Raw genomic sequence first — 24,240 nt, 5'->3', positions numbered from 1 at the left:
GTCAAACCTAATAAAGAAATGAAACGGCTGCCCGTTAGCAGTATGTGAGCAATTCATCACAATCTCCCCACCAAGGCCATCCACTAAGAGTTGCCTTGGTTAACAGTTTTTCTCTTCATGTGTCTGTGCCTGGGAAGGGAAGGGAGGATGCAAATCCAAAAGGAATACACATCCCTGTACAAATCTGTAAGGTTTAGCTGCAAGGCCACACGAAAGCTGCAGATCTCATCATCCGCTATCCGGGAGTCACTACACCTTGAGTTCATGGGCCTTGGAGCTCCACATGAAGGAATTGCTTTTCTGTGCTTCCTAACTGGCTTTGAATAGCTTGGTCTCTTGCTAAATAAAGGATTGGCATCACTGTACCAACTCCTCTAAGCATAGCAATCCTGCCCACTAGTCCTTTTCCCAGTATAAAAATACCTCTTTCAGCCATTTTCTTTATGAAAATCCTCTTTTTTTTTTTTTTAGTTAATAGCCGACTTTTCCCCTTAACACAGGTTCCCGGTTTGAAATCATCATTGTCTCCTTTGTAACCAGTCACATATACACTCACCACTTCTCTTCAACGAGCCATTCTTTATTCTGAGCCTGTTACCCTGCTGTACAAACACCTCGAATGGTTCCTCTTTTCCATTCTGGATGGCCGAATTTCTTGCACTGCTTCTATCTGGGCCTAATCCTCCCCACTTAATCTCATAAGGGGAGCATTTTTTACTGTGAGCTTTTCTGCGAGTGTGCTTTTCAGAGAGTTTGGATGATAGGTTTGGGGCTTTTTATTCCGTCTTGGAGAGACAAACCAATGCCTATCTGTGCAAGTGGAAGTCTGCTCTTATGACTTGCAACCCTGGTAGCATTATTCAAATGTTGATTCTGTTTGTATTGTCCTTATGAACTATGTGGCATAAAAGGCTGTTTGCCTTCAACATGATTGTGCAAGTGCACTGAAGAAGACTGGACATGGTACAGTGAAAATGACATTCCAGAATAGGAGGCTAGACAAGAACCGTAAGAGCCCAGGAACTGACCTAACACCCAGATTGAATCTTTGCTTTAGGAAAGTGAGGGCAGTGGTGGTGTAAGCCTAGAGATAGGGTATGCTTGAGGGCCATTGCTGCCCCTGTCTCTCTTTCACTTGGTTCCTTTGGGTGAGCAGCCTGATTCACCATGAGTTCAGCAGAACAGATGTCAGACTTTTCAAGCCTTCAGGCAAGTGAAGGTTTGACTTCACTCAATGTTCCTGTGCAGTGCTTCAATCTCTTCACCAACGGTGCTGTCTCACTGCTAACCCTGTCTAAATTCATCCTCTTTTACAAAAGAAAAGTGGATCCTTTAGAGTCTCCTTCAGGGATTTGTGGGCTTTGCCTGCATAATTCCCCCTTGAGGGATCTCGCTTCACCCTGAAACCTACAGAGACAATGTCTTGACAGAGCAGAATCCTTATTCGTGGCCATTATAAAGGCATCAGCACCTATCCACTTCCTCCTGTGTCTGTGGCACCGTAACCTGGAAGCAAGGAGTGCACTTGGACTCCCTAGCTCTAATCTCCCTCCTCTTTATTCACGGCTGTTTCTCATCTGATAAACAGAAAAGGAGGAGAAAGCAATGGACACCCAAACAGGTGTCTGAGCCACACCATCTAGTCAGTTGTCTTCCCTGCTCCTCGACCTGGTTCCACGTCAGCATTTGATTGCAAATGGAGCAGATGTTGAAATGCGTTAGGGGAAAATGGACAAAGCTTCTGAAACCTTTTCTCAGCTGTACAGGGAGGGTTCACATCTGAGCCACAGGCTGCCACTGATGTGTCTGTGTCTGAGCTTCTATTCTGACCCTAGTCAGGATTAGCCCTAGCTGCTGATGGAGAGAGTGGTACTCTACCTGTCAGGCAGACCATGGAACCTTTTTCTTCTTTCGTCTGTGACGGCTGTCTTTCCCCCCTGCCTTCTTTTCCTGTTCTCCTCCCACTTTCACCAGGGCTGCATGATTGGGGGTCCCACCATGGTAAGGAAAGTTGGCTTGCAAACACAGACCCTTCAGGTAAGCACTTTAGGTAGGGTTGGGAGGCCCTGCTGTTGCAGGGTAAGGCTGGTTGGTTGTAATTGTGAGGAATGCTATGCTGTAGTCTCCCTTTTTCCTTCCTCCATACAGAGCCTTCGGGATTTCATTAACCCTTCCCCTTTGTAAGTTTCACAGCAGCTTGCCTTCTGGATCTCTTCTCCTGCTTCACCTCAGCTGCATGATATGCCTGTTCATTGTACCAATGCTCGCTTGCCTGCAGCCTCCCAAAACAGTACCATTTAGCAGGGCAGATGTCTCCCAGAGCTGGGGCTTTGTTCACAAGAAAGGGAAGCCACCTCTTCTGTGTCTGGGGATTTTTTTCTGTCCCAACACCTTTGTGCCTGCCCCCAACACTTTTGCAGGGGCATCCTAGACCACTGACAAGTACCTCTCCAGTGGACCCATGGGTGTTTGGTGGAGAGGGATAACTTCCTTGAGGAGCATGCTGTGACTGACTGACTGATGGTGGCATTTTTTGCATTGCTTTTTCACCCAGAGACTAAGGCCCAGCCTTTACTCTGGTCTATTTGACAGTCTTCAGAGCAGGGCCAACACCATAAGTCAGTGAGAATGCTGACCTTTCTCTTGCAGGAAGTGGTGGTCTGCGTATTTGTAGGAAGAGCTGCCTTTTCTTTGGTGGTTTTATAGTGTTTGAAGGAACCTGCTGGACCTCTCCTAGTTTCTATTAGAGTTTGGATTTTGTTTTTCTTTGGAGGCGTGCAGATCAGCCCTTTTTTAACCAGTATTCTGGCTGCCTGGGAACGATGGGGAAGCTACAGCTTGTAGGGGCTTTTTCTTTTACAGCCAGAATAATGAAGGTTTTGTGGTGACTGGGATGAGAGTTAGTTCCCTTTTACTTGAGCAGCACTGAAGCTGTATGTTTGAACTGGCCAGGGGTTCCCCATTTTGAAGCATTGCTAGGGGAGGGAAGAATTCTCTTCAGTTCCAGCTCTCACATTAGTTGGGGCCTCAGTGAATTGAATTTTCTCCCTTTCTGTTATACTTTGTAATGTGTTCTGTAGGGAAACAGTTTTCCAGAGGCCTGATTTTTCCATTGTTGGATTAATATCTGCCTTTATTAACCACTAACATTGTTTTTGCCCCTCTTTGCAGGAACTTGTGGCAGGGGTAATGGCTCTTATTGGATAGAGGCAGATCCTGAGTGGATCAAGTCTGTTTTCCACCAATTCTAGTTCAGGTCTGATCTTCCACCCACAGAGGTGGTGTTTGTAATATGGGTTGATATCGTAAGGATCTGCTACAGTCTTACCACACTTCGGAGAGTCACGGTCACAAGTCGCATTGGAGGGACTAGTCTCAATTGGATTGTTTGGTTAATGTCTTGTTAAGGAATCTCATCTCTTGCTTTTGGGCTGTTTTCTGTTGCGAGATGGTAGAAAAGGAGGTGTACAATAGGAAATTGGTAATTGCTGTAGTTTTCCTTCCTCCTGCAGTTCACCCTCCTTCACTCTTGTGGAGGTGGGTATTGTCCTTTTTTCAGCATCTCTTTGGTTGATTCTGGAAGTCGGTGGGCTGGTGTCTTGAATGGCAGACTTCAAGCCTCATTGCTTCCTGGCAGCTGGAGAATGATGCATACGAACAGTAATGGTGAGCATATCAGAAATCAACGGAGACACAAGGTACACCACTGTGTCTCAGCGTGTTTTCCATTGAACAGTGCAGGAAGGCTTCAAACAAATCCAATTACCACTGGGTAGTTTTTCCTTACTCAAGTGTCTGTTTGCAGTTGCAGCAAGTTCAGCAGACTTGTACTTGTATGTACATCTAATGGAAAACTGTCTTCATCCTTGACTATGGAGAAATGACATGCCTCTCTCTAATTGTTTTTAAAAGTGAGAAAAGTTGCAAATATCTTTCTAGAAACTGAACTGGCTTCTCAGCTCTTGCAGACGGTGCAAATAGTTTCTCTGTGGAAATGCTGCAGTTCAGTACTCAGTTGTCACTACTTCTAGAAGTTCTTTGGTGAATTGAGCAAGATCACAGAAAATTCTCAACAGCTGATGTTCTTTTTTTTTTTCTTTATGTTCTTGTATGCTCAGCTATCAGAATTTAGAGTCAGGCATATCCAGTATACATTTCTCCCCTGCTCCTCCCATTGCTTCTGCTCATAGAGCTCAGTTCTGACCTACAACACTCTCTGCTACTCAAGTCTTGAGCGGAGACTGCCAGTTGTGCAGAGTGATATGGTGGTTCAGTGGTGCAAAAAATTATCTGTTGGGGACTAGAATTAGATCATGTTCATTCACTTGTGACTTAAACGGGATTTGACTCATTACTTTGAAAAAAGATTTGCATGCATATAATCTCCTGTCAATCTCTCAGCATTGTTTTGCTTTTCCTGTTTTGTTTTCCTTCTGCTTTTATATGTATTTCCACTACCCACAGCAGGATTGCAGGATGGTATTAATAGTGCTGTGACATACTGGCATCACTGAGTCTTGCCTGCGAAAACCACGTCCTCCAGTGGCTTAGTTTTGTGCATAAAATTGGAACCATACCTCTTGCTCAGCAGATATAGTTAAGTGCAGCCCTCTTTTGCTATATAAACTCCATTCCAGTTTAGAAGTCTTATTTCTGCCTCTCCTCTGCAGGGGCCTCAAGCTCTGCCTTCTAAAAAGCTATGTGCTCTGTCTGGTGGTGGTATTTACATTGCAACCATTAATGCTGTGTCTGTGTATCAGATTGTGTTCTCATAGCTTCAAAAGAAAGTTTCAGAGTAGCAACCGTGTTTAGTCTGTATTCGCAAAAAAGAAAAGGAGTACTTGTGGCACCTTAGAGACTAACAAATTTATTTGAGCATAAGCTTTCATGAGCTATAGCTCACTTCATTGGATGCATAAATTGGTTAGTCTCTAAGGTGCCACAAGTCTTCCTTTTCTTTTTTTCAAAAGAAAGTGAAATTAGCACTGCTGATGGTGTTTGCAAAGAGAAACCAGCACCATAGCACTGCTGATGAGACTTACAAAGAGAATCCAGGATTGTAGCACTGTCAATGGGGCCTATAAACGTTTTTATTTATCACATATATTCCTTGTGGAGACATTAGAAACCCAGCTCTAGATAAGTAGAGCTTTGCTTTTGTGTGTCCTCTCTCAATTTAGCATGGAGGCCACCCACACAGGGGAATAGAAAACTTGGGCCATTCATTTGCTACACTACTCAGTATTTAAAAAGAGTGAGGTGAGTTGTGTGGCCAGGGCAGAGGCTGTGCGGAGAGATGTTCAAGCAGAAGGGACCACTGCCTTTCTCGTGGCAGAGTTTGGAGCCATTCACTGTCAGAGCATTTCTGTCCTCATTACCAAGAGTAACTAGAGCTCCAGTATTGCCACAGGAGATAAGAAGTTCTTTCCAGTATTTTGCTGTGCATTTACAATCTAGGGCGCAGCAGCCTTGTATAATGCCCATTGCTCTTTAAACATGGGGGGCTGCCATGGAAGCTGGGTGTCCAGTTCTAGCTAATAGTCCATGCAGTCTGGAACTAGCCATAGCAGAGAGGATCAGAAGATCTGTAACAGCTTCATATTTTAAAAATACCATGCTCTGGCTGACCTGATGGGTGTAGAGGGGAGTCGGTATAAACTTGACAAGGAAACTCAGCTGGGTTGCTAACAAGGCTGTTGCTGGGAAGGCGAACAGTGTGTGTGACTACTGATGCTGTAAATGCTCTGTCAGCCGATTAATTGAGTCCAGCTCTGGATTTATGATGTAGATGACTACATCTCAGCATCAATTAACAGGGACCTGTAAACACCCTGTCCTGGCTGCTGTGTGTAGTCACACCTCCCCAATAGGAGTTGAGCAACATCACACCTGCAATACATGCATAGTGGGTTCATCTGCTGCCAGCTAATCCAAGGTAATGTTTATAGCCGCCCTGTCCGCTGGGACACCCTGAGACTCTGAGGAGATTAATGGTGTAAAGATGTTGTTTTAACAGTGGTGTCCCCCAGTCCCTTCTGCAGCCTTGACAAAAATCGACGCAAACAGTTGGAAATATTCAGTGATGCAATTCCTGAAGTCCTGCCACAAAAAACAAGACACTGAGTCGAAATGATTTTAGTGTCAGGTAAGCTTTCAGGTGTGGGCAAGCTTGCTTCCTATTGTCCTTGTGAGATAAGACCACTCCTGACTCAAATCCAGTGCTCAATGTAGTGCCTCCAGAATGGCAGATGATATGTGAATGCAAGTGGGGGAGAAGGGATTCCTTATACCTGTGTTATGCACAGCACACGTCATAGTCTCCTCTGGCCTAATTTAATTGAGGACCACAGAAATATTAAACTGCCTCCCCAAAACAATTTCTGAATATACGTGTGAATGTGTTTAGGACTTCACTTGTGTTGGCTTTCTGTAGCCACCCATCCATGCCTAGTGAGGAGAGAGAAGCAAATAAACCTGGGCCGGAACTTCATTTTAGGGAATAACGGTAGAGTTGCACATTGGTGCTAACTTTTCTAGTGCTGGTAGTTGGCAGCACCTCTTGGGAGGCTGTGCTGGAGCAGTACTAGTTTCGGGCAGCCTGGCATTAGCATGCTCTTCCCAAAAGCTCAGGTTGCACACTGCGTGCTTTCTGGCTTCCCTGAAGATTATTTGGAAGTATTCAGCTTACAAGCAAGCAAATCTGTGGAGTTTGAGTCTGTCTCAATGCAGCCAGAGCCAAAGTCTTGCTGACCCTGCAGAAGCCTCTCAGAAATGGGAAGAACAACCAGCCCTAACCAGTTTCCAAGATGAACTCTCAGCTGTGATTTTTGTTGTTGTTGCAATTCTGTTGAGTGAATGGACTCTCCTCTCCCCCCACTCCCAGTCAATATGGTTTTAAAAAAGGAGCCCTGTTTCTAGGAGAAATCTCTAGTGCTCAGACCCTGTTGAAGTCATTGTAGCAGCCCATGCTGCAGCTGTGTGCTAGGCTGGAGATTAGCAGAAATGGGAACCATATGGAACAGTAATTCAAACACTGGGTGTTTTCCCCCTTTAAAAGTATGCTTCATGCTTGGCTCTTGTCCCAGCATGACTGCATAGTTTGAATTCCAGAGCTGCTCACAGGCAGGCTGAAATGTAGCAAAAAGGAGGGGCCTTGCTGGCTTGTTTTGTAAAAGACCCAGTATCCCAAAATTGTTAGGCAAGGTTAATTAACAGCAGCCTACAGAGGGTCCCCTGCACTGCTTCCTTCATAGCAGCAAGCTGAGTTCTTACTATGAATGTTTTGCTCTGTCCAAAATGGATTAGCTTTATGCTACCAATTTCCTTACACTTGCTACCTAAATCAACTCTGAAGCTCATCTCCAAAGATGAAATGCTAGTTCATAAACCCCCTCTGCTGTAGAAATAAATGAGTCTAATTTTGAGTTCAGCATTGTCTAGTAATTAGAGCAGGGCAATTGAAGGTCAGGAGGCCTGGCTTCTACTCCCAACCCTACCGCTAACTTTCTCTGTGGGCTTGGTCAAACCATTTAGATCCTCTTTGTGCTCATTTCCCAGTCTGTCTAATGAGAGATAATAGCTGCCTTTTGCAAAGCACTTTGAGATCCTCATATGAAATGTACTATGTAAGTGCAAAGTTATATATATTGTATTGTGTATAAGTCTCCTGTCCCCTGTAGCAGCAGGAAGTCCATCCTGAGGAATGCTCCCTAGGAGGATAAAGATGGGTTAGTTGGGACACAGGTCATGGTTGGGATGAAAATTTGCTTTAATTGGAGCAGAGAAATTCCATTGTTATGACCACAGTGTTAAAAGTGCAGCTGAGCTGCCTTTTATTGTGGGTATTTGGTAGCTAGTCCACGTTCCCCATTCACATTGCTCCCCTTCCTAATTGAAGACTAGCCCGGAGCATGTGGCATTATCAAAATGCTAACACCAGTGAGATCATGAAATATCAGGGGGACAGGGCAGGCAGAATCAATCTGCTGAGCCAGAATGATGTCGTGAGCCTGGAGGCTTCCTAGGGATTTAGCGTTTTGTGCCAGGCAAGTGAAAATGAATAAAAGTGGAGCCTTTATGCACACAGCTGAAAGTAAATATGGAGATTAGACCTGTCAATGTTACTACGGCCACACCAAAAGTTGACATCTGTAAAGAAATGGGCAGGAAGGGAGAAGAGCAGGCCCTGGAGCTGGACTCCTCTTAAGCTACATGCATGTGGGAAGGATTTGCTTTTTTATTTTTTTGGTCTAGTCTTTTTAGCTCTGTTTCCAAAGCACCCCCCTCTATTCCTGTCTGTGGTGTCTTGCGATTCAGTCTAGGCTCTGGAAACGCACAGAGAGAGACTAGCTCAGGCTCCACACACAACACAAGAAGGGGAAACTACTCAAGGAGTAAGGTAAAATCTAGCTACTGACTTTTTCATTTTGTTTCATTATCACTTTGTAGTGGTAAAGCTTTAATACTCAGGCCCTGGTCTGAGGCATGTCTTGATTTCTCCTTGGTTTAGAATTTACTGCCATTGTACATTTAAATGTTTCAAAGATGAAAAATAAAGCTAAGGACTGAAACATGCACATCCAAATGCTATCACCCTGCTTCAGGTGATGGACTTCGTTTTTATGATCTGTTCACGCATCATCTATTAAGCACTGAGGTGGGCTGTTGAAATTCTGATAGTGGAAAAAAGCTTGGTTTAAATTTTTGAGAGATCACTCCCCCTGGCCCCTTTCTTGTAGTGTAGCAGCATTTCTATCCAGCCTGGTTTCAGCAACCTGCATTTGCACTTCTAGAAAATCATAGCAAAGTACTCTGCTTATGCAGTGCATTCAAGTCCATTGTCAGCAAGATGTACAACAGCTTCCCCCAAGCTTTTTGGATGACTTGATTCTTCCTTCGGGCTTCCTGGCTACATCCCTGTGCATATTTTAAAATACACCCGTAACCATCAGATTTAGCCTCATTTGCCTCATTATTTAAATTCCTGCTTTTGAGTCATCCTGACTGCACTCCTCACCAGTAACAAAGGTGGTGATATGTGAGAGTTTTCTTGTAGCTCTCTTGGCATGGTGTACTCCCTGCACCTTACTCCCGTTCAGTACTGTCTGGACAAGAGTCTGAAAGCAAGGATGTGTGGCACAATAGAGTTTCATGTAGACTGTGTATTTCCTTTCATCTCGTCCTCAGTAGACTCTCTGAGAGCCACTGAATAAGAGGTTGGTTTTAATGTAGAGTTCATTGCTCCTCAGGGCAATTAGTACTTCTCAAGTGGAAAGGAATAATGGCATCTGTGATTGTAACTTAACCTATCTTTCAGCATAACTTTGAAGACAATATTTAGACATTCTCCTCTGTGTTCTGCATGGTTCTAAATCTATGGAGCAGAATTTTCACAATAGCTGTTAAATTATATGGTTGCAGCAAACAGCCTCTTAAGTATATGTCCCATGTAAACCCATTGGAAAAGTAATATACACACAGAATACTTCTCTCTGTCTAGGTATTTATACCTCTCTCCTCATCATGGTATCTATATGCCTGTGTGTCTCTTCACCAGCTTACATGATTGGCAGGGTGCAACTTTTGTCATTATTTGTACAAAAATAGCCAGAATCTCCCTTTCCACCAGTGACCGAAGACTTCCATTTGTCTCCTTTCCCTGTCTTCAGTAAGATGAGCAGCCTGCTAATCTAAAAGGAACATGCCTCATCTAGAGAAAACGTGGCAGATGTCCCAGTTAGTGATTCCAGCTCTCATATGTGGATGATAAAATAATGCTGTCTCCTTTTAGTTTTGCCTCTCAACAAAGAGGTGCCTTTGTTAGAAATACCTTTTACTGTCACTGCTAAACTACTATTAATCTAATTACTTTTTCTTTTGTCTGTCTCTTTTTCCCATCCTCCTTGTTTTTGTGTTGTTCGTTTTGCATCCTGTAGTACAAATCTGTGTTTAGGTCCTACTCACAGGACTTTGTGCCTCACAACCAAGCTTCCGTTCCTCCTTTTCTTTCTTCTACCTCCTCTTCCACCCCGCCTTTTCCACCTGTCCATCAATCTCAGAGCTCTGACCTAACGGTGCCAACCACAGCCAGCCAGTCACCAAGCACTGTGGATGTGCCAAACTCCTCTTCTCAGGAGAGCAGCTTTAACGGGAATCCTCCTGTCTGCCTTCCTTCTGAAACCTCTTTCACTGATTCTCTCCAGACATCTTCGGTGAGAATATCCAAAGAGATAATGCACCTTAACGCAAGGATGTGTTTGTAAAGAACTGTCACTTGTTTTAATATACGTTTTAACTTAACCCAGGTGTGAGCTAAAGTTATTTCTTTGTGTGTGGGCAGAGAGATCGTTTAATATAAAAGTGAAGGTCACAAGTAATGAGAGAAACAGGCAGGTTGGAAATTCTCCCTAAATATTAAACTGGTGGTGAAAGAGAGAGGTAAAGAAATAGCTTATAGCTGCCTCGGAGCATCGTGGTGTGAGTTTAAAGAAATGAGAGGCAGAGCTTTTTAACATAAATCTGTTTAACACAGTAGTTCCTGACCTCTGGTTCATCGCACTCTGGTTATGAGAACTTCAGGCTTTTGTGACTGCTACTCCAGGCTCCCCACCCCTGCCTTAATGATGAGCCTCTGGACTGGGCCTCAGTGCGTTATAACAGCTTACTGTCCTCTCTAATCTGCAACAGATTTGGGGGCTTCTCCAAATCCCCTTCTGACTGCAAGCAGCCTGAGCTTCATTGCTGGTTAGAGTGCACACCGTTGAATGGGCAGCATCAGGCACTGGTTGGCTCAGCCAGAGGTATTAGTCTGAAAATCTGTTTGGAGAACGGTATCAGTTTCGGCAACACTAGTTTAAGGTTCCAGATCTGTTAAGAAAACAGATGTGGAGGCTTGTGCGTGGCAGCTACATTTTTAAACTAAGCAGTTCTCTTTCACTTGCCTGTAAAGACTAGAATTCAAGAGTCTCTGTTTCTCACAAAAAAGCTGAGATCAGGCACTTTACTGGTTTGCTTATGCTCAAATAAATTTGTTAGTCTCTAAGATGCCACAGGTACTCCTTTTCTTTTTACTGGTTTGGTGGTTCTGACTGTAGGGGGAGAACTTTCCTAAATTCAGGGCTTGTCAAGTAAGCAAAGGAGAAATTGATTTTTGGATTCTTCAGTCCTAACTAACTACACTGTTGCATCTTCCGTGTTGTGGGACCTTCCTACAACACAGTCCCCACCCGACCTCCCAGTGTGGTTTTTGTCTTGCATTCATAGGTATGGTCTGAGCTGTGTTTTCAATGACATTTCCAAGCTATGCTAAAATCCTATGCTATATAGCATGTTTTGGGAACGCAGTCTGGTCTTATCTACACTGCAAGATCAAGCCATGATTACTGTGACAGGCGATAGAGTGTGTAGCTAGGTCCCATTGTGGTGGTTTTGTTTTAAACTATAAATGTTCAGCATCTGTAACTTTGAAGTCTGCATTTGCATTTGGCTACACTGTGATCTCCAACAGTTGACTTCCACGGTAGCGCTCTCAAACCAATCCACGCTGCTCTCCTGCTGCTGAATGCCATACCTCTTGGCCTTCTGGATAGTCCTTGTGAATTGGGAAATAGCAATTATCTCAGTGAAAGTACAGAGCCAGAAGAAAGTGGTGGCAGCCTTCCATCGGCGCCAGAGGAAAGGTTCCCAGCCTTAGTGCCAGTGGGTGGGAAGAGATCCTTTCTTGCCAGGGCCTGGGCCAGGCACGTTCACTTGCACATATTGTTAGGGTTAAGTGCTGGGCGCGGGGCACCGTGACGCATTTCCTTTCATCCTGTCTCCCGTAGAGTGAAAACGCCAGTGAGGAGGCTGGTGAGGGTGAATACGTCAATCTGTATTCCTCTGGCCAAAGCAACGGGGAACTCCCTCACTCTGAAGGAGTAAGTAAACGGGAAGGGGCTGCCTGGTGCATGCTGAGTTCATGCAAAGCATAACATGCTTTCTATAAGTCTCTCCTGCATATTATGGTGCTTCTGTGTTTTGCTGAATGTAATGCTTTAATGGTGGGCCATTCTGCTTGTCTGTTTTGGTTTCCTCTCTAGAGGGGAATCTCAATATGGATGGAGAGCCAATGATGCTTGCTTGGCTTCAGAGATTTTGGGTGAATGTTTTTAAGAACATAGTGGTTGCTTTTCCTTTAACGCTGCTTCAGCGTGCTTTGCAGTTTGTTTAGGGCTGTGTGCACGAGGGTTGGGTTTTGGGTTTTTTTTTTGTTTTTCTGGGAAGGTACAAGCCTTGACTTGTGCAGCGTCTTTGGCAGTGCCAGTTCTTTACTAATATTCTTAACTGCTTTGGCTTTTATAAAATCAAGTCTTGTGTTTATAAAATACCATCCTTTTTCATCACCGATGAGACACAAAGTGATTGATACAGTCTATTCACCTTTTTCTCTTCCTCTGCACAGGGCTCATCTTAGCTGTTTCCTACAAGAGACAGGGTAAATCCCATCACAGGGGGTATCATCTTCATAGGCATGGGAACTCCGGGCGCAGAGGGTGCTGCAGAACCCTCAGGTTTTACATGGGGCTCCGCTCCTAGCCCTGTACCCAGGGTCCTGGCTGCCAGCCTCAGCCCCCTTACCCTTGTCCAGGTCCCCCCATTCCCAGAGTCAGCTCTGGGGGGCATGGACAGGGGTAAGGGGGGACGCACCCCCACTATAAAAAGTGTTCCAGTGCCACTGATCATCTTCCTGTTATGTTGTAGAAAATAGCGAAGGCAAAGATCTGTGAAGTTCTGTCTTGTCCACTCCTCTGCTCAGGTGGGATTGTTCACTGGAGTACACGATCTAGCATTTATTCCTGTCTAGTTTTAAATATCTCAAGTAATGAGACTCCTACTACTTCCCTTCTATCTACACCTCTGACAATCAGGCAATTCCCCCTCCTTGTTCATATCATCCAGCTAGTTCTTAACAGTGAAATAAGACTTTATAACATTTCTTGCTATATGTAACTAAGCACAACTTTGCAGATACATAAAAATCCCAGGCTTGACAGTAAAATTTCTGGGGTGATTCTGATAGAAAGGTGTTTTGAATCCTCTCAGGTTGATATGTTGACCCTCCAAGGATCACTCAGCATAGTGCTAAATAGCTCTCAACTACAGCACTGTAAATTTAATAATCCCATTTACCTTTCATAGCTATTTTCCTTCTTAATAAATGGCTAATTTAAGGTGTATCTTTATTTGCTTTGAACTGTATACCTGCTATTATATGTCTTATGTTCAGATTGCTTTTTTTTCTTTTAACATTAGCATCATTTCCACAGCAGTTGAGCATCATTGCATAACCTCCTCCGATGGGAGAGATGAGGGAGGGAAGGTAGTTTACATCCACACATTATCACAAGTGGGACTTTTGGGGGCTGTAACTAGGAAGGAATTAGAAGAGGAAGAGGAGTTGCAGTGAAAAGTTTAGAGCTGTTTTGCAGAGTGCATTTAATTCAGTAGAAGGGAAGTACATTTCAACTGCAAGGTCTGATGAAAAAGTGGGGGGGGGGAGGTTAAGATCCAGGTCAACAGCTGACTTGTGTTTTGTAACTATCAGCATAATTTCACAACCTTAAAAGCAAACCAAAATAATTACATTAAAGTCTCCAGAGATGCTCCCAAATTTCCTGTCTAACTAACGTCTGTGTTTTCCTGGCATTTGGCATTAACTTGCATCAATCTTTAATCCCTCCCTAGGAATTTACAGTAAAGGGCCATTTAGAGGCAATCAGGTTGTGAGTTTGGAATGACCAGTGGTTGCAGGATCCCATGTAATGATCAAAAGCTTCTTTCTCTTATAGGAATCTCCCGCCATCAAAGACGGCCACCCCAAAGACTCTACTTCGCATAGCAGCACCACTGGGATAGAGAGCAGAGATGGTGGTGAGAGGTGGGCTTGACCTGAACTTGCAGCTTCCCCTGCCCCACAAAACAGCAATGCCTAAGCAGGGCTATTTTAGTCCTACCCACTGCCAAACAAGACACGTTTCATGTTCTGCCTTCAGAAAACTTGATATTGTCAGGAATTTTAGCCCATTAAATTAGACAGTCTCATGAGAAACGGATCCCACCTAACAAGGAAAATCCAGGCTGCGCAGGGTGATTTAACAAACCCATAGTGTTTGATGCAGCCCCTACATAGGAGCAGCTGTGCTGGATCAGACACTCAGCCCAATCCTGTATCCTGTCTCTGACAGTGCCCAGTCCCAGCTACTTCTGAGGAAAGGTGCAGGAAACCCTGTATTAGGCAGTTACAGAATTACCTACCCAAAGGAAGTTTCTTCCTGACCTTGTTAGTTAGAGATTAGCTCATACCCAGAAGCAGGAGGGTTTATATCCCTTCCAGGCTCTGCGTTACTTTGAAATCCTCATTCTAAATAAAAAAAAAAAGGGCAATGCATGTTGGTACAACACACACACAGTAATTTTTGTCTCTGTCCCAGTGAAGTTGACAGTTGCTTTCAGAGTTTTAATCCTTGCAATGAAGGAAGCAACACAACAATTCTCATACTAAGCTTAGTGTCTGATGAAAATTTAGACTGCTCCATGGTGGTCAGATACTGGGGTAGGGGTGGCTTTGGAGGATTTTCACATAGTATTGTAGGAAGCCAGGCAGGGGGAATCTGTACAAGATACAACAGGAGCACCTCCCCTTGGAGCTAGGGGGGCAGCTGTATAACACAGGAAGAGAAGCAGTTAGAACCTCTGTCGTGTATTCCAACTGAGAGAGAGCTTGTTGTCTCAGCCTTCTGCCAGCAAACCAGATTATGGACTAATTTAAAGAGATACTCCAGCCATGGACAGTCTATTTTTCCACATCCATAAGTTGCAGAATCACTTGGCTTCCTGGTTCTTGTGCTGTAATAATATGAAGGATGATGTGGCAGACAGTGCATGGAGATGCTGAAGTGCGCAGTCATGTGTGCTGTAGTTAAATTCTATTTAATAGCCAGAAATCCAGCTGGACAAGTGCTCTGTTCCTGAAAGTTTCATTTATCAGCCCCGGTCTTTCTCCTTTCCCAGGGATGCAAAAAGCCGTAGTATTAGTATCCGACACTCAGATTTGTTTGTAGGGGATTTCCCTGACTTTGGGAGTATCAGACTTCCTGTATTCTCTGGGCCATTTAATGAAGGCCCGGACACTGTGCTCTCAATATGGCCTGGCTCTCTGCTTCGCCATCTATATGATTAATGATCATGATGGTCTTTTGCTCTTCCAGGCAGCAGAAGTCACCGGATGCTTTGGAATCATCACTAGAGGAGGAGGTAGATGAGCTGACCCTGATAGACCACAGTGAAATTATGGCTCGGCTGACATTGAAGCAGGAGGTAGGTGCCTGCAAGAGTCACTTTCATGCTCCTTGGTTTGTGCTTTAATGAAATCTGGTTGACCATGAGTGCAGAGAAAGAGAATCAAACAGTCAGCCTCTGTGCAAGCTAATAGGAAAAAGTGGTTTGCAGAAGCAACGAGTTGCAGCTTTTTGTGTGTAAACTGTGCTGAAAGCAGAGGAGACACCAGCATGGAAAGGAGGCATTGGCATCAGACCATGAGTTCATTAACAGAGCACGGGCCGTCTCACTGAACACCAGCACATTCTTGTGTCTTCCACTTCACCAGCCTGTACCAGCTTCTGAAATGCAACAGCTGAGATTCCAAGGGCTTGTGTATGCTGGGCCCCAGTGCATGCTATAGAGTTATGAATTGCAGAGCGCCAAAATGTTGCATTCAAACTGCCCCAGGTGGATGCTGCTGGCATGGATGAAAAGGTACCTAGTTCGCATTAACATAGTCTTCAGAGTAGTCCTGTTTGAAAGAGGACTGTGTTTACATGAACTAGGCACCATGTTAATGCGAACTAGGTACCTTTTCATCCACGCCAGCAGTATCCACCTGGGGCAGTTCAAGTGCAACATTTTGGTGCGCTCTGCATTTCATAACTCGATAACCTGCACTGCAGCTCAGTGTAGACATAGCCTGTGATAAATACAGTAATTAAACATGGGTGTGTAGTTAGGTTGATTAGTTGCTGTATTTGTAAGTATGAATGAAGGTTTAGCATATGGATTAATCTCCAGCAGGAAGTTGCACTAAGTGTATTTAGTTTCCGAATTGTTAAATGGCTTCAGAGGTGCAAACTACTCAGCAAAATAGCTGTTCCTGCACTTGAGAAACAATTTGGTTTCTGGCTTGGGTGCATTGACAGACATCTATGCTTGCTTGCTGATATTCCGAACTAAGCTGTTTCTGATGCAGGGCTCAAGGGAATATACAAGGCCTTTGAAGCTTTCAGACTGTCAGGGGGCCGTTCTGGAAAACAGAAACAATATATCATTTACTGGCACTTATGGGAGTGTTATTTGGACAGCCAAGATCTGCAGGAGAGCTGGAAGCTATTATTCATTCTTTAAGTGGTATTTCATAAGCCTTGCCAGAAGTTCACCTGAAAAATCACATCTTAGGCACAGTTGCTCCATGTCTGTAAATCAGGAGTATTTCCAGTGCTGGGTATACTGGAGTGGCAAAGAAAGAGCCCCAGGGAGCCAGGTAGTATTCCAGTCTCTTCCCTGCAGGAATATTCCATGTAAAGCTCTTAAGAATTATGTAGTTTTATATAAGTTTAGTAGTGTGCTACTCCTACACGTACAACAGAGGGAGAGGATGTTTGGTATGGTGGTGAGGCAGGGGACTGGAAGCTAGGACACCTGAGTTCTATTCCCAGCACATGGACTTGGTTGAGGATAGCAGCAGACAGGTGACATCTAGCCAAATAGTTCCAGATTATAGAATTTGCATGCTCTATTTGCAGTTTTTTAAAACTAGACGAGCTTTGGCGTTCTAGAGACTGAAGCACCTTCTTTGAAGTTTGGAGATGTGTTTTTCCCCTCTTTTTCTCTTTCCTTTATCATCCCATTCCCTACCACACACACGTGGGAAATTAAACGCACCAAATTATTAATACAGCATCTGTTTGCACAGTTAAATATTCAAAAGTGAGGAAATGCCCAAGTTAAGGTTGAATGTGCAGCTTTCACTCTACACCCTTTGCAGACTGCCTCTGATGTATGATCACGTGCTATTGCTGCTCCTGAATAGCCATTGGAGTGATCACCGGTGAGCAGCACAAAATATTTCTCTTCCATCTGCTCACAGGCAAAGCGTTTAGTTTTGCTGCACTTCCCAACCTGGCCCAAGGAGTGAGTGACCCAGACTGCAGGTCAAAACTGAGTCTCCCTGTATGGCAGGCAGAACACTCCCACTAGATCACAGGATTGGCCTGGTACTCGACATCTTGCCCCAGCTCACGCTTTGCTGCAGGAATTGCAAGGAATGTGATGGGCTGTACAGGTTAGCGCTGCATTTTAGGCACTAAGGAATTAGACCATGCTGAAGGGGGCTCGGTCTCCTGTGTGTAACATGTTTCTCTTCTCATTGCAGGGCGATGATGGGCCAGATGTTCGTGGTGGATCCGGGGATATCTTGCTAGTCCATGCGACTGAGACTGACAGGAAAGGTACAGTGAATGAAAGGGAGCAAGCTGGCAGTCTGCAGCCTGGTGTGGCTTTTTTCTGGTTGTGCTCTGAACCTCTGTAGTGTTGCCTGTCAATTGTATTACCATATGCAGATGTGGACAAAGGGGAGGACTGCATTAATGTTGCAGAGGGGATTGTGTTTATCTTTGGTGAAACAGAGCAAAGCTGGATAAACTCTTGTACCATTCAATTCAACAGCAGTGTGTTTTTTTTTTTAACTCTTCCGTGTCCAGAGGCTAGCTCTGCAGAGCGAGGCATCCCAGTGCAAGCGAGTGCCACCATTTCCATAGCATCACTCTACTTGCAAATGAATGTTGTTGAGTTAGGGAAGAATAATTGTGAATGGTACATTGTGCCATTGATTCAATTTTCATAGTGATGCTTGTACTCTGTAACCTATTGACTTCAGTTTAATGTTGGGGTGGGGATGACTTGAATGAATTTAGCATTGAAGTGTGAGTAATATCACTGGATTGAGCCAAATGCACTGAGTGAACTCTCCCAGCACTGTTCTACCAGTGCAATTCAAATTCAACTGGAGCATTCTTCCTGATCCAGCCCTGATCCTCTTGCGCATGGACAACCAATCATGCCAACTTCAGTGGTGATTTGTCATCATGTATAAAAGTGGGACGTGGGTGGAGAGATTCTGTACTTTATTTGGATTTTACAGCACAGAATCTCATAATGTTGCTTATTTTTAAGCACCGAACGCTCAAATTTTAACCATTCTATTCGCTACACTAATTCTAATGATATATTTAATTGAACTATCCAGTTAACCCCCCAAATCCAGCTCCCCCAAACATCAACCCTCCCTCCCCAAGCCCTGTGAATAAAGATGGGTTTTGCAGCATTTTCAAAGAGTGAAAGTGAGACATTTGCACCGACCTAAACCGAGGAAATATCTGGCTGGCAATCCAGGAGAACGCCCACCCACTGAGCCACTCAGCCCTCATATTTGATAATTTTAAAGAGGAACATCTTTCATGTACATTTTTAAATGAACCCTGTTTTGTTCTGTAACATTAGGCATTTGAGACTGGTAGCTAGCATCCTGCAGCCAGCCAGGACATGCTTTCCCCTACAGAAATATGCCTGACCTTTCCTGAAGTGTAGGAGAAAATGGTGAAAGTAGAATGGATTGTATATCAACTCCAGTTTAGCACTGCTCTTCCTTGGCGCAGCAGCCTCTTCCACTGTGTTTCTGTTTTTGGAGAGCTAATTGCTAGAGGGATACATGTTGGACAACTTGTGTGGAAATGATGAAATCTGAAGAGACTGTATGCATCAAGGAAAGGCTGTGAGGAGCCTGCTACACTTCTCATGAATGCAGATCACTGTGTGTTTTAGATATGCAGTAGCCTCTCATGTTAGCAGTTATCTCTGCATTGATAGGGAGAAGTGGGAGGGGGAGAGAGGTGTATTATAGTATATTGTAGTATATATATAGTGTATTATAGTGTATTATAATAGTTGGCAAACTCACCCTTGCATGCTGTGCCAAATTGTTGGTGCAAGTTAAAACAGAAGACCTTATGCTATACTAACCCAATGTTTAGGAGACTTAGAGGGTTAATGAATTAAGTTTACGATAAGAAGAATTCAAGGCTTGTAAATCTATCAGCTGAACTGCAGGGAGAGGTTTGGTTAAGAGGCTTTCCTTTAAAGATGAATTTCCTGGGTGCCAGAGCACACCAGCTGTATTACCTCACAATGCCTTTTGGATGGATGGGAACCCAGAATAAATACAACTCCACTCCCCGTTGCTGCTCCTTGTCCATTTAGGTTTGAGTAGCAGAGTTAAGTGGAATAAGGGATAAAAGAAGACTTGTGGTCTTCAGGAATAAAACCTGGGGCCAGCTAAGTGCCCATGGCTGTGCATGCCTGCTGCAGATGCAGGATTACAGCTGAAAAAGGCACAGAGCTCACCTCTGACATGACCACCCATCCGCCCTGCTTTAGAGATTATATCTGATCATCTTTAACTAAAAGCAAACAGCTCTCCACTGATTTAGGAGCAGCAGTAAGGAGCTTTCTGTGCCAGGTTACTGCAAAGTGAAACACTGCAGACAGATAGGAATGATTGTCATGCGTCCATTCCCCCCAGCCGTTGTAACAAAGCAATGAATTGACATTACTGCTCAGGAACTTTGGGGGTGACATGCCTGGTTGGAGGGAAACTTGGCATGTGCAGGTGCTGTGGAAGTTTTCCCACGCATCTCTGCTGATACACCTCGACCCTGGGCTAAAACCCCTAGTGAACCTTCACCTGTAATTACCAGTCCTTCTCTCCCAGATCTGCCAATGTATTTCAGTCCTAACATGCAACCTCCTTTTCCTGTCACAGCTTCTCTGGAACAGAAATGATCAGTCAAGCCAAAATGCGATGGTTTGGGCTGAGACTGCCAAACTCATTTCACCTGTGTTCATAGAAGGACTAGCCTCCACTGTTACCGTTTTATCCCCAATGAAGTGACGCCATCATTCCACACTTAACTTTATAGATGCTCCTTTTACTCTCATGTTCAAATTCCATCTCCTGCTCCCATGGCTGTAGACAAAGCCATTGGCATCCTGTTGTGGAGATGGCTTGGCATAGCAGCATACTATATGCTCTCTAGCACCCCTTACTGGCCAATATTTGCAGTAATATTAACTCTTCTCCTTGCTGGAAATAGACTTAGGGCTTGTCTACACTATCCGCAAGATCGACAGGCAGACATATACTATGTCTCTAGTATAGACATGATAAATCGACTGCTGAGCGCTCTCCCCTCGAGTCCGGTACTCCACCAGAATGAGGAGCGCAAGCGGAGTCGACGGGAGAATGTCAGCTGTCGACTTACCGCAGTGAAGACACCACGGTAAGTAGATCTAAGTATGTCGACTTCAGCTATGCTATTCATGGTAGTGTAGACAAGCCCTTACTTTTTGCAGTCTCTGCAAAATCAGCAGTAATGCTCTGAAAGTGGCCCTAAGGACCCATCACCAGGGGCTTTATTGTACTTTTGCTTTACCTACTATTAAAGACCCTCTTCTCTGAGAGAGATGATTTTTGCTGATCCTCTAAGTGGTTGCTCCAAGCAAATCTCTGTGTGTTACAGCCATGGGATAAAAAAGAAAAGGAGGACTTGTGGCACCTTAGAGACTAACAAATTTATTTGAGCATAAGCTTTCGTGACCTACAGCTCACTTCATCGGATGCATCCTTTTCTTTTTTGCGAATACAGACTAACACGGCTGCTATTCTGAAGCCATGGGATAGAGAGAACTTTGCTATTGCTCTTGTGCATTAGGTCCACCTGCTGGCAAGAAATAATGCTGCGGTGTTTCTGCAAAGCTGGATATTAATTTGTTCTTTCAGAAGTTTGCCTTCCCTCTTACCTATTTTTTTTTCCTTTTGTAAAGACACAGTAAAGGTTGGATTCAGTATAGAGCATGCTTCTTTCTGAAGATACAGTTGACTGAGGTTTTATTGCCTTCCTCTTTAGATCTGGTGCTGTATTGTGAAGCCTTTTTGACAACGTACAGAACATTCATTACCCCTGAAGAGCTCATCAAGAAGCTGCAGTACAGATATCCTTCCAAAAGTGTGACACGCTTGACCCCGCTATAGCTCGGAGCACTGGGCAGGGTGGGGAATGGCCTAATCCAAAGCATGTTGGCAAAGCAGTCCGCAATATATTCAAGCACATGTGGGTGGCACACGCCCTATTAGCTCCTGAGCAGGAATTCGTAATTGATAGCACAGTCTCTTCACTTCAGTGCAAATCAAATAGCAAACTCCATGGGACAAATCAAGGCAAACGTGGTTTATTGGTCTTGAGCATAAGACTGAGAGCAGGAATGCCAGGATTCTAATCCCAGCTCTGAATCACTGCTTGGCTTTGAGCCAGTCCATCATCTATCTGTGCCACAGCTTCTCCATCGGTACAATGGGGATACATTTTCCTACCTCTTAGGGTATGTCTGGACAGCGCTGGGATATGCGATTCCCAGCATGGGCAAACATACACAAGCTAGTGTGCTAAATGTAGCAGTGTGGCTGCAGTCACATAGGCAGGGGCTTGGGCTAGCCACCTGAGTGCAATCCCACCTGACCCCCTTGGTATTTACTCGGAGGGCTATCCCAAGTCAGTGCCAAGTCACTACTGCAGCCATACTGCTGTATTTAGCATGCTAGCTTGAGCAGAGCTAGCATGTTTATGTTGACCTGAGCTGGGAATCACCCCTAGCAGCTGCTGCTCAGCTGTATCCAGAGAGGTGGTGTGCAGATTGATGATTGTGCAGTTACTGGTGAGAGTTAAACTCTGTCAATATTTAGACCTCCCTTCTGCCACCAAGAATGCAGCACATCAGAGAATGTCTTCTTCACACTATGGTTCTGAGCTGTGCTGTTGGTACCAGTATCGTGGCTGTGGCCCTTTACCTGCTGACAGAAGCATCTGTAATGAGGTTGTTCCTTGGCTCCTGTCCCATAACTCCCTCCATTGCTACTGGCACTGAGGTGCTGCACTTTAAAGGCGCACAATGTAAATGCCTCGTGGATTTTAATCCTGCAGTTGCATGTCGGGGCCTGGTGTCATGCTGTCCAGAGTCGCAGCTCATCATTGCCATCTTCAGCAGAGATGATGGTCCCACTGTTCCTACTGTGGCTAATGGACACTGGACACAGAACCTCTCGTGTTGAGGACAGCAGTGAAATACTCACTTTTAGGAGGTGCTGGAAATTCAGAGCCACAATCTGGAGTTCTACCCTCCAGACTTTTTGCTGTTTTTTAAATTCATTTTAATTGGTTATTGTCTGCTCCTCTTACCTCTCCCTTCCCATCCCAGTTGTCTGGTTGAAGAAGCCTTCTCAATCCATGTTGTCCCTCCGGACATTCCCCCCCAGTAACCACTGCAGCCATTATTCTGCCGGCTTTGAACTGGGCAGGACTCTTTAGATCAATCAACTCTCCTCAACAGCCAGTGTTGTCTGCAAGTGACCAGAAGCACCCCTGACATCTGCCTGCTGACAGAATGAGAGACTGGGTGGGGCCTTGAGCTCCGTGCTGTTACAAGAGAGACCAAATGCCAGAGTGAGACCAAGCGGGGTGACAGTAACTTGTTGGACTGGCAGTTGACTCAGTTGTCACCTTAGAGATGATGGTTTGAGGGTACAACACCTCTGCCCTCTGTTAATGCAAACCCCTCCCTGCTACATGCAGCCTGTACTGCTTGGTATTTCATGTCCCTCCTAGAAATTGAGTGCTGGTCTCATGTATGGCAAAAAGCAATGGTGCTGTTGGGAACCCTGTTGGGGCACTCCTCAGACAAGCTAACATCAGCCTGTCTGGATTGAGTTAGTTCTTTAACTTGTGGCCAACGTATGAGAAGTTCTGTCACTTCCCGGACACGTTTAAGAAGCGAGTCAGCAAGAACACATTCTTTGTGTTGGTGAGAGTTGTGGACGAGCTGTGGTGAGCTTCCCTCCTGCTTTGTCTGGGGGCCTGGGCGGGAGGTAATAAAAATGGAGCTGTACCATCGTGTAAACCACATCTGTGGGGAGACTTGAAACTTCCTTGCCCAGATCAGTGAGACTGCTGCAGGGCTGGGCACTTGGGGTCTTGGCTGGGAAATGCACGTTTTCAGGGTGCCTTCTCTGGGTCTTCCTTATGACTTCAAAAATAAACAATCCGAAGGGGAATCTTTGAAAGAAAGGGAAAGTTGGCCGGAGGGTGAACTGGAATGGCCTGGATTCAGTTATGCTTGTGGGAAAAGTAATTGGATTGTGTGCTGAGATAACTCTCCTAGATCCGAGTCTGAGGCAGAACACTAAATACATTGATTTCTAGGGACATCCCTAATGACAAGTCACTGCAGTTATCTCGGCTGCCTTGTTGTGCTTCCATGTAAGAGTCCCTGGTTTGAGAGTGACTCAGGACTTTGGTCCCTTAAGGAGATGGGGGAGGTGGGAAAGATAACTGAGGTGACCCACAGTGTATACTCAAGGGAGGAGTGCAGCATAAGATGCTGTTGAGCAGTCCCCAGTAGCCAGCTGTAAGTGCTTCAGTCTCCCCAGAGAGGCTGGTTGTCATAGCAGCAGCTGCGACAAGGTGAGTGGGTAGATGAGAAGGCTAGCCCACTGTGCCAAGAGCTGGTGAGATAGCACATCAGGAATAGCTACCCAGAACTGACGGATTGGGGAATCTGATGGTGCTGTGTTGAGAGACCAGGCCATTCTAATTGAGGGATCATGTCCTTTTCTGGACATGGGGATGACGATAACCTTACTCAGGTGCCTGGAAGTCAGAGCAGCAAAATACCTTTTTTCACTGCTCAGTTCCATGGGGGAAGTTCACCCTAATTTTGATTTCTGATTTTTGTCCTAATCTCTAGTGATAAAAGAGGGGAAGTCCTTAATACAGGTGCTAGGTAAATGGGGAATGTAATCTTTAATGTCTCGTCTCTGACATGTGCTCTGGGTTTTCCATCCATGTCTCAGTTTAGTGGAGTTGACAGAAGAAATTCTAAAGCTGTTGATGGACCTAGTGTTCCGGCTAGTCTGCAATGGAGAGCTCAGCCTCGCTAGAGTGCTACGCAAAAATATTCTGGACAAAGTGGATCAGAAGAAAATGCTGCGATACGCCAACTCAATCAAACCTCTAGCGGCCCGGTGGGTGGCAGCCAGGTGAGGCA

The 24,240-nt window shown here is 44.8% G+C and overlaps 1 protein-coding gene across 5 annotated transcripts in view; it reads left to right on the top strand.

The window, feature by feature from the left end:
• RAPGEF1 (Rap guanine nucleotide exchange factor 1) overlaps positions 1-24,240 on the top strand; it is a 121,345-nt gene that overhangs the window by 87,591 nt on the left and 9,514 nt on the right. For 3 of the 5 annotated variants that reach the window (XM_038374647.2, XM_038374646.2, XM_038374648.2), the window contains 8 exons: positions 9,936-10,211; positions 11,823-11,915; positions 13,827-13,915; positions 15,246-15,354; positions 17,462-17,537; positions 21,051-21,135; positions 22,929-23,021; positions 24,047-24,232. In XM_038374647.2, the coding sequence (XP_038230575.1) occupies positions 9,936-10,211; positions 11,823-11,915; positions 13,827-13,915; positions 15,246-15,354; positions 17,462-17,537; positions 21,051-21,135; positions 22,929-23,021; positions 24,047-24,232 (1,007 nt within the window). The remainder of the gene's footprint in view (positions 1-9,935; positions 10,212-11,822; positions 11,916-13,826; positions 13,916-15,245; positions 15,355-17,461; positions 17,538-21,050; positions 21,136-22,928; positions 23,022-24,046; positions 24,233-24,240) is intronic. The other 2 variants (XM_038374649.2, XM_038374650.2) reach the window with 2 other exon arrangements.

Source organism: Dermochelys coriacea, chromosome 16 (assembly GCF_009764565.3).
Source record: "Dermochelys coriacea isolate rDerCor1 chromosome 16, rDerCor1.pri.v4, whole genome shotgun sequence".
In the NCBI taxonomy this organism is placed as follows: domain Eukaryota; kingdom Metazoa; phylum Chordata; order Testudines; family Dermochelyidae; genus Dermochelys; species Dermochelys coriacea.
This window is presented reverse-complemented; position numbering and strand designations above follow the sequence as displayed.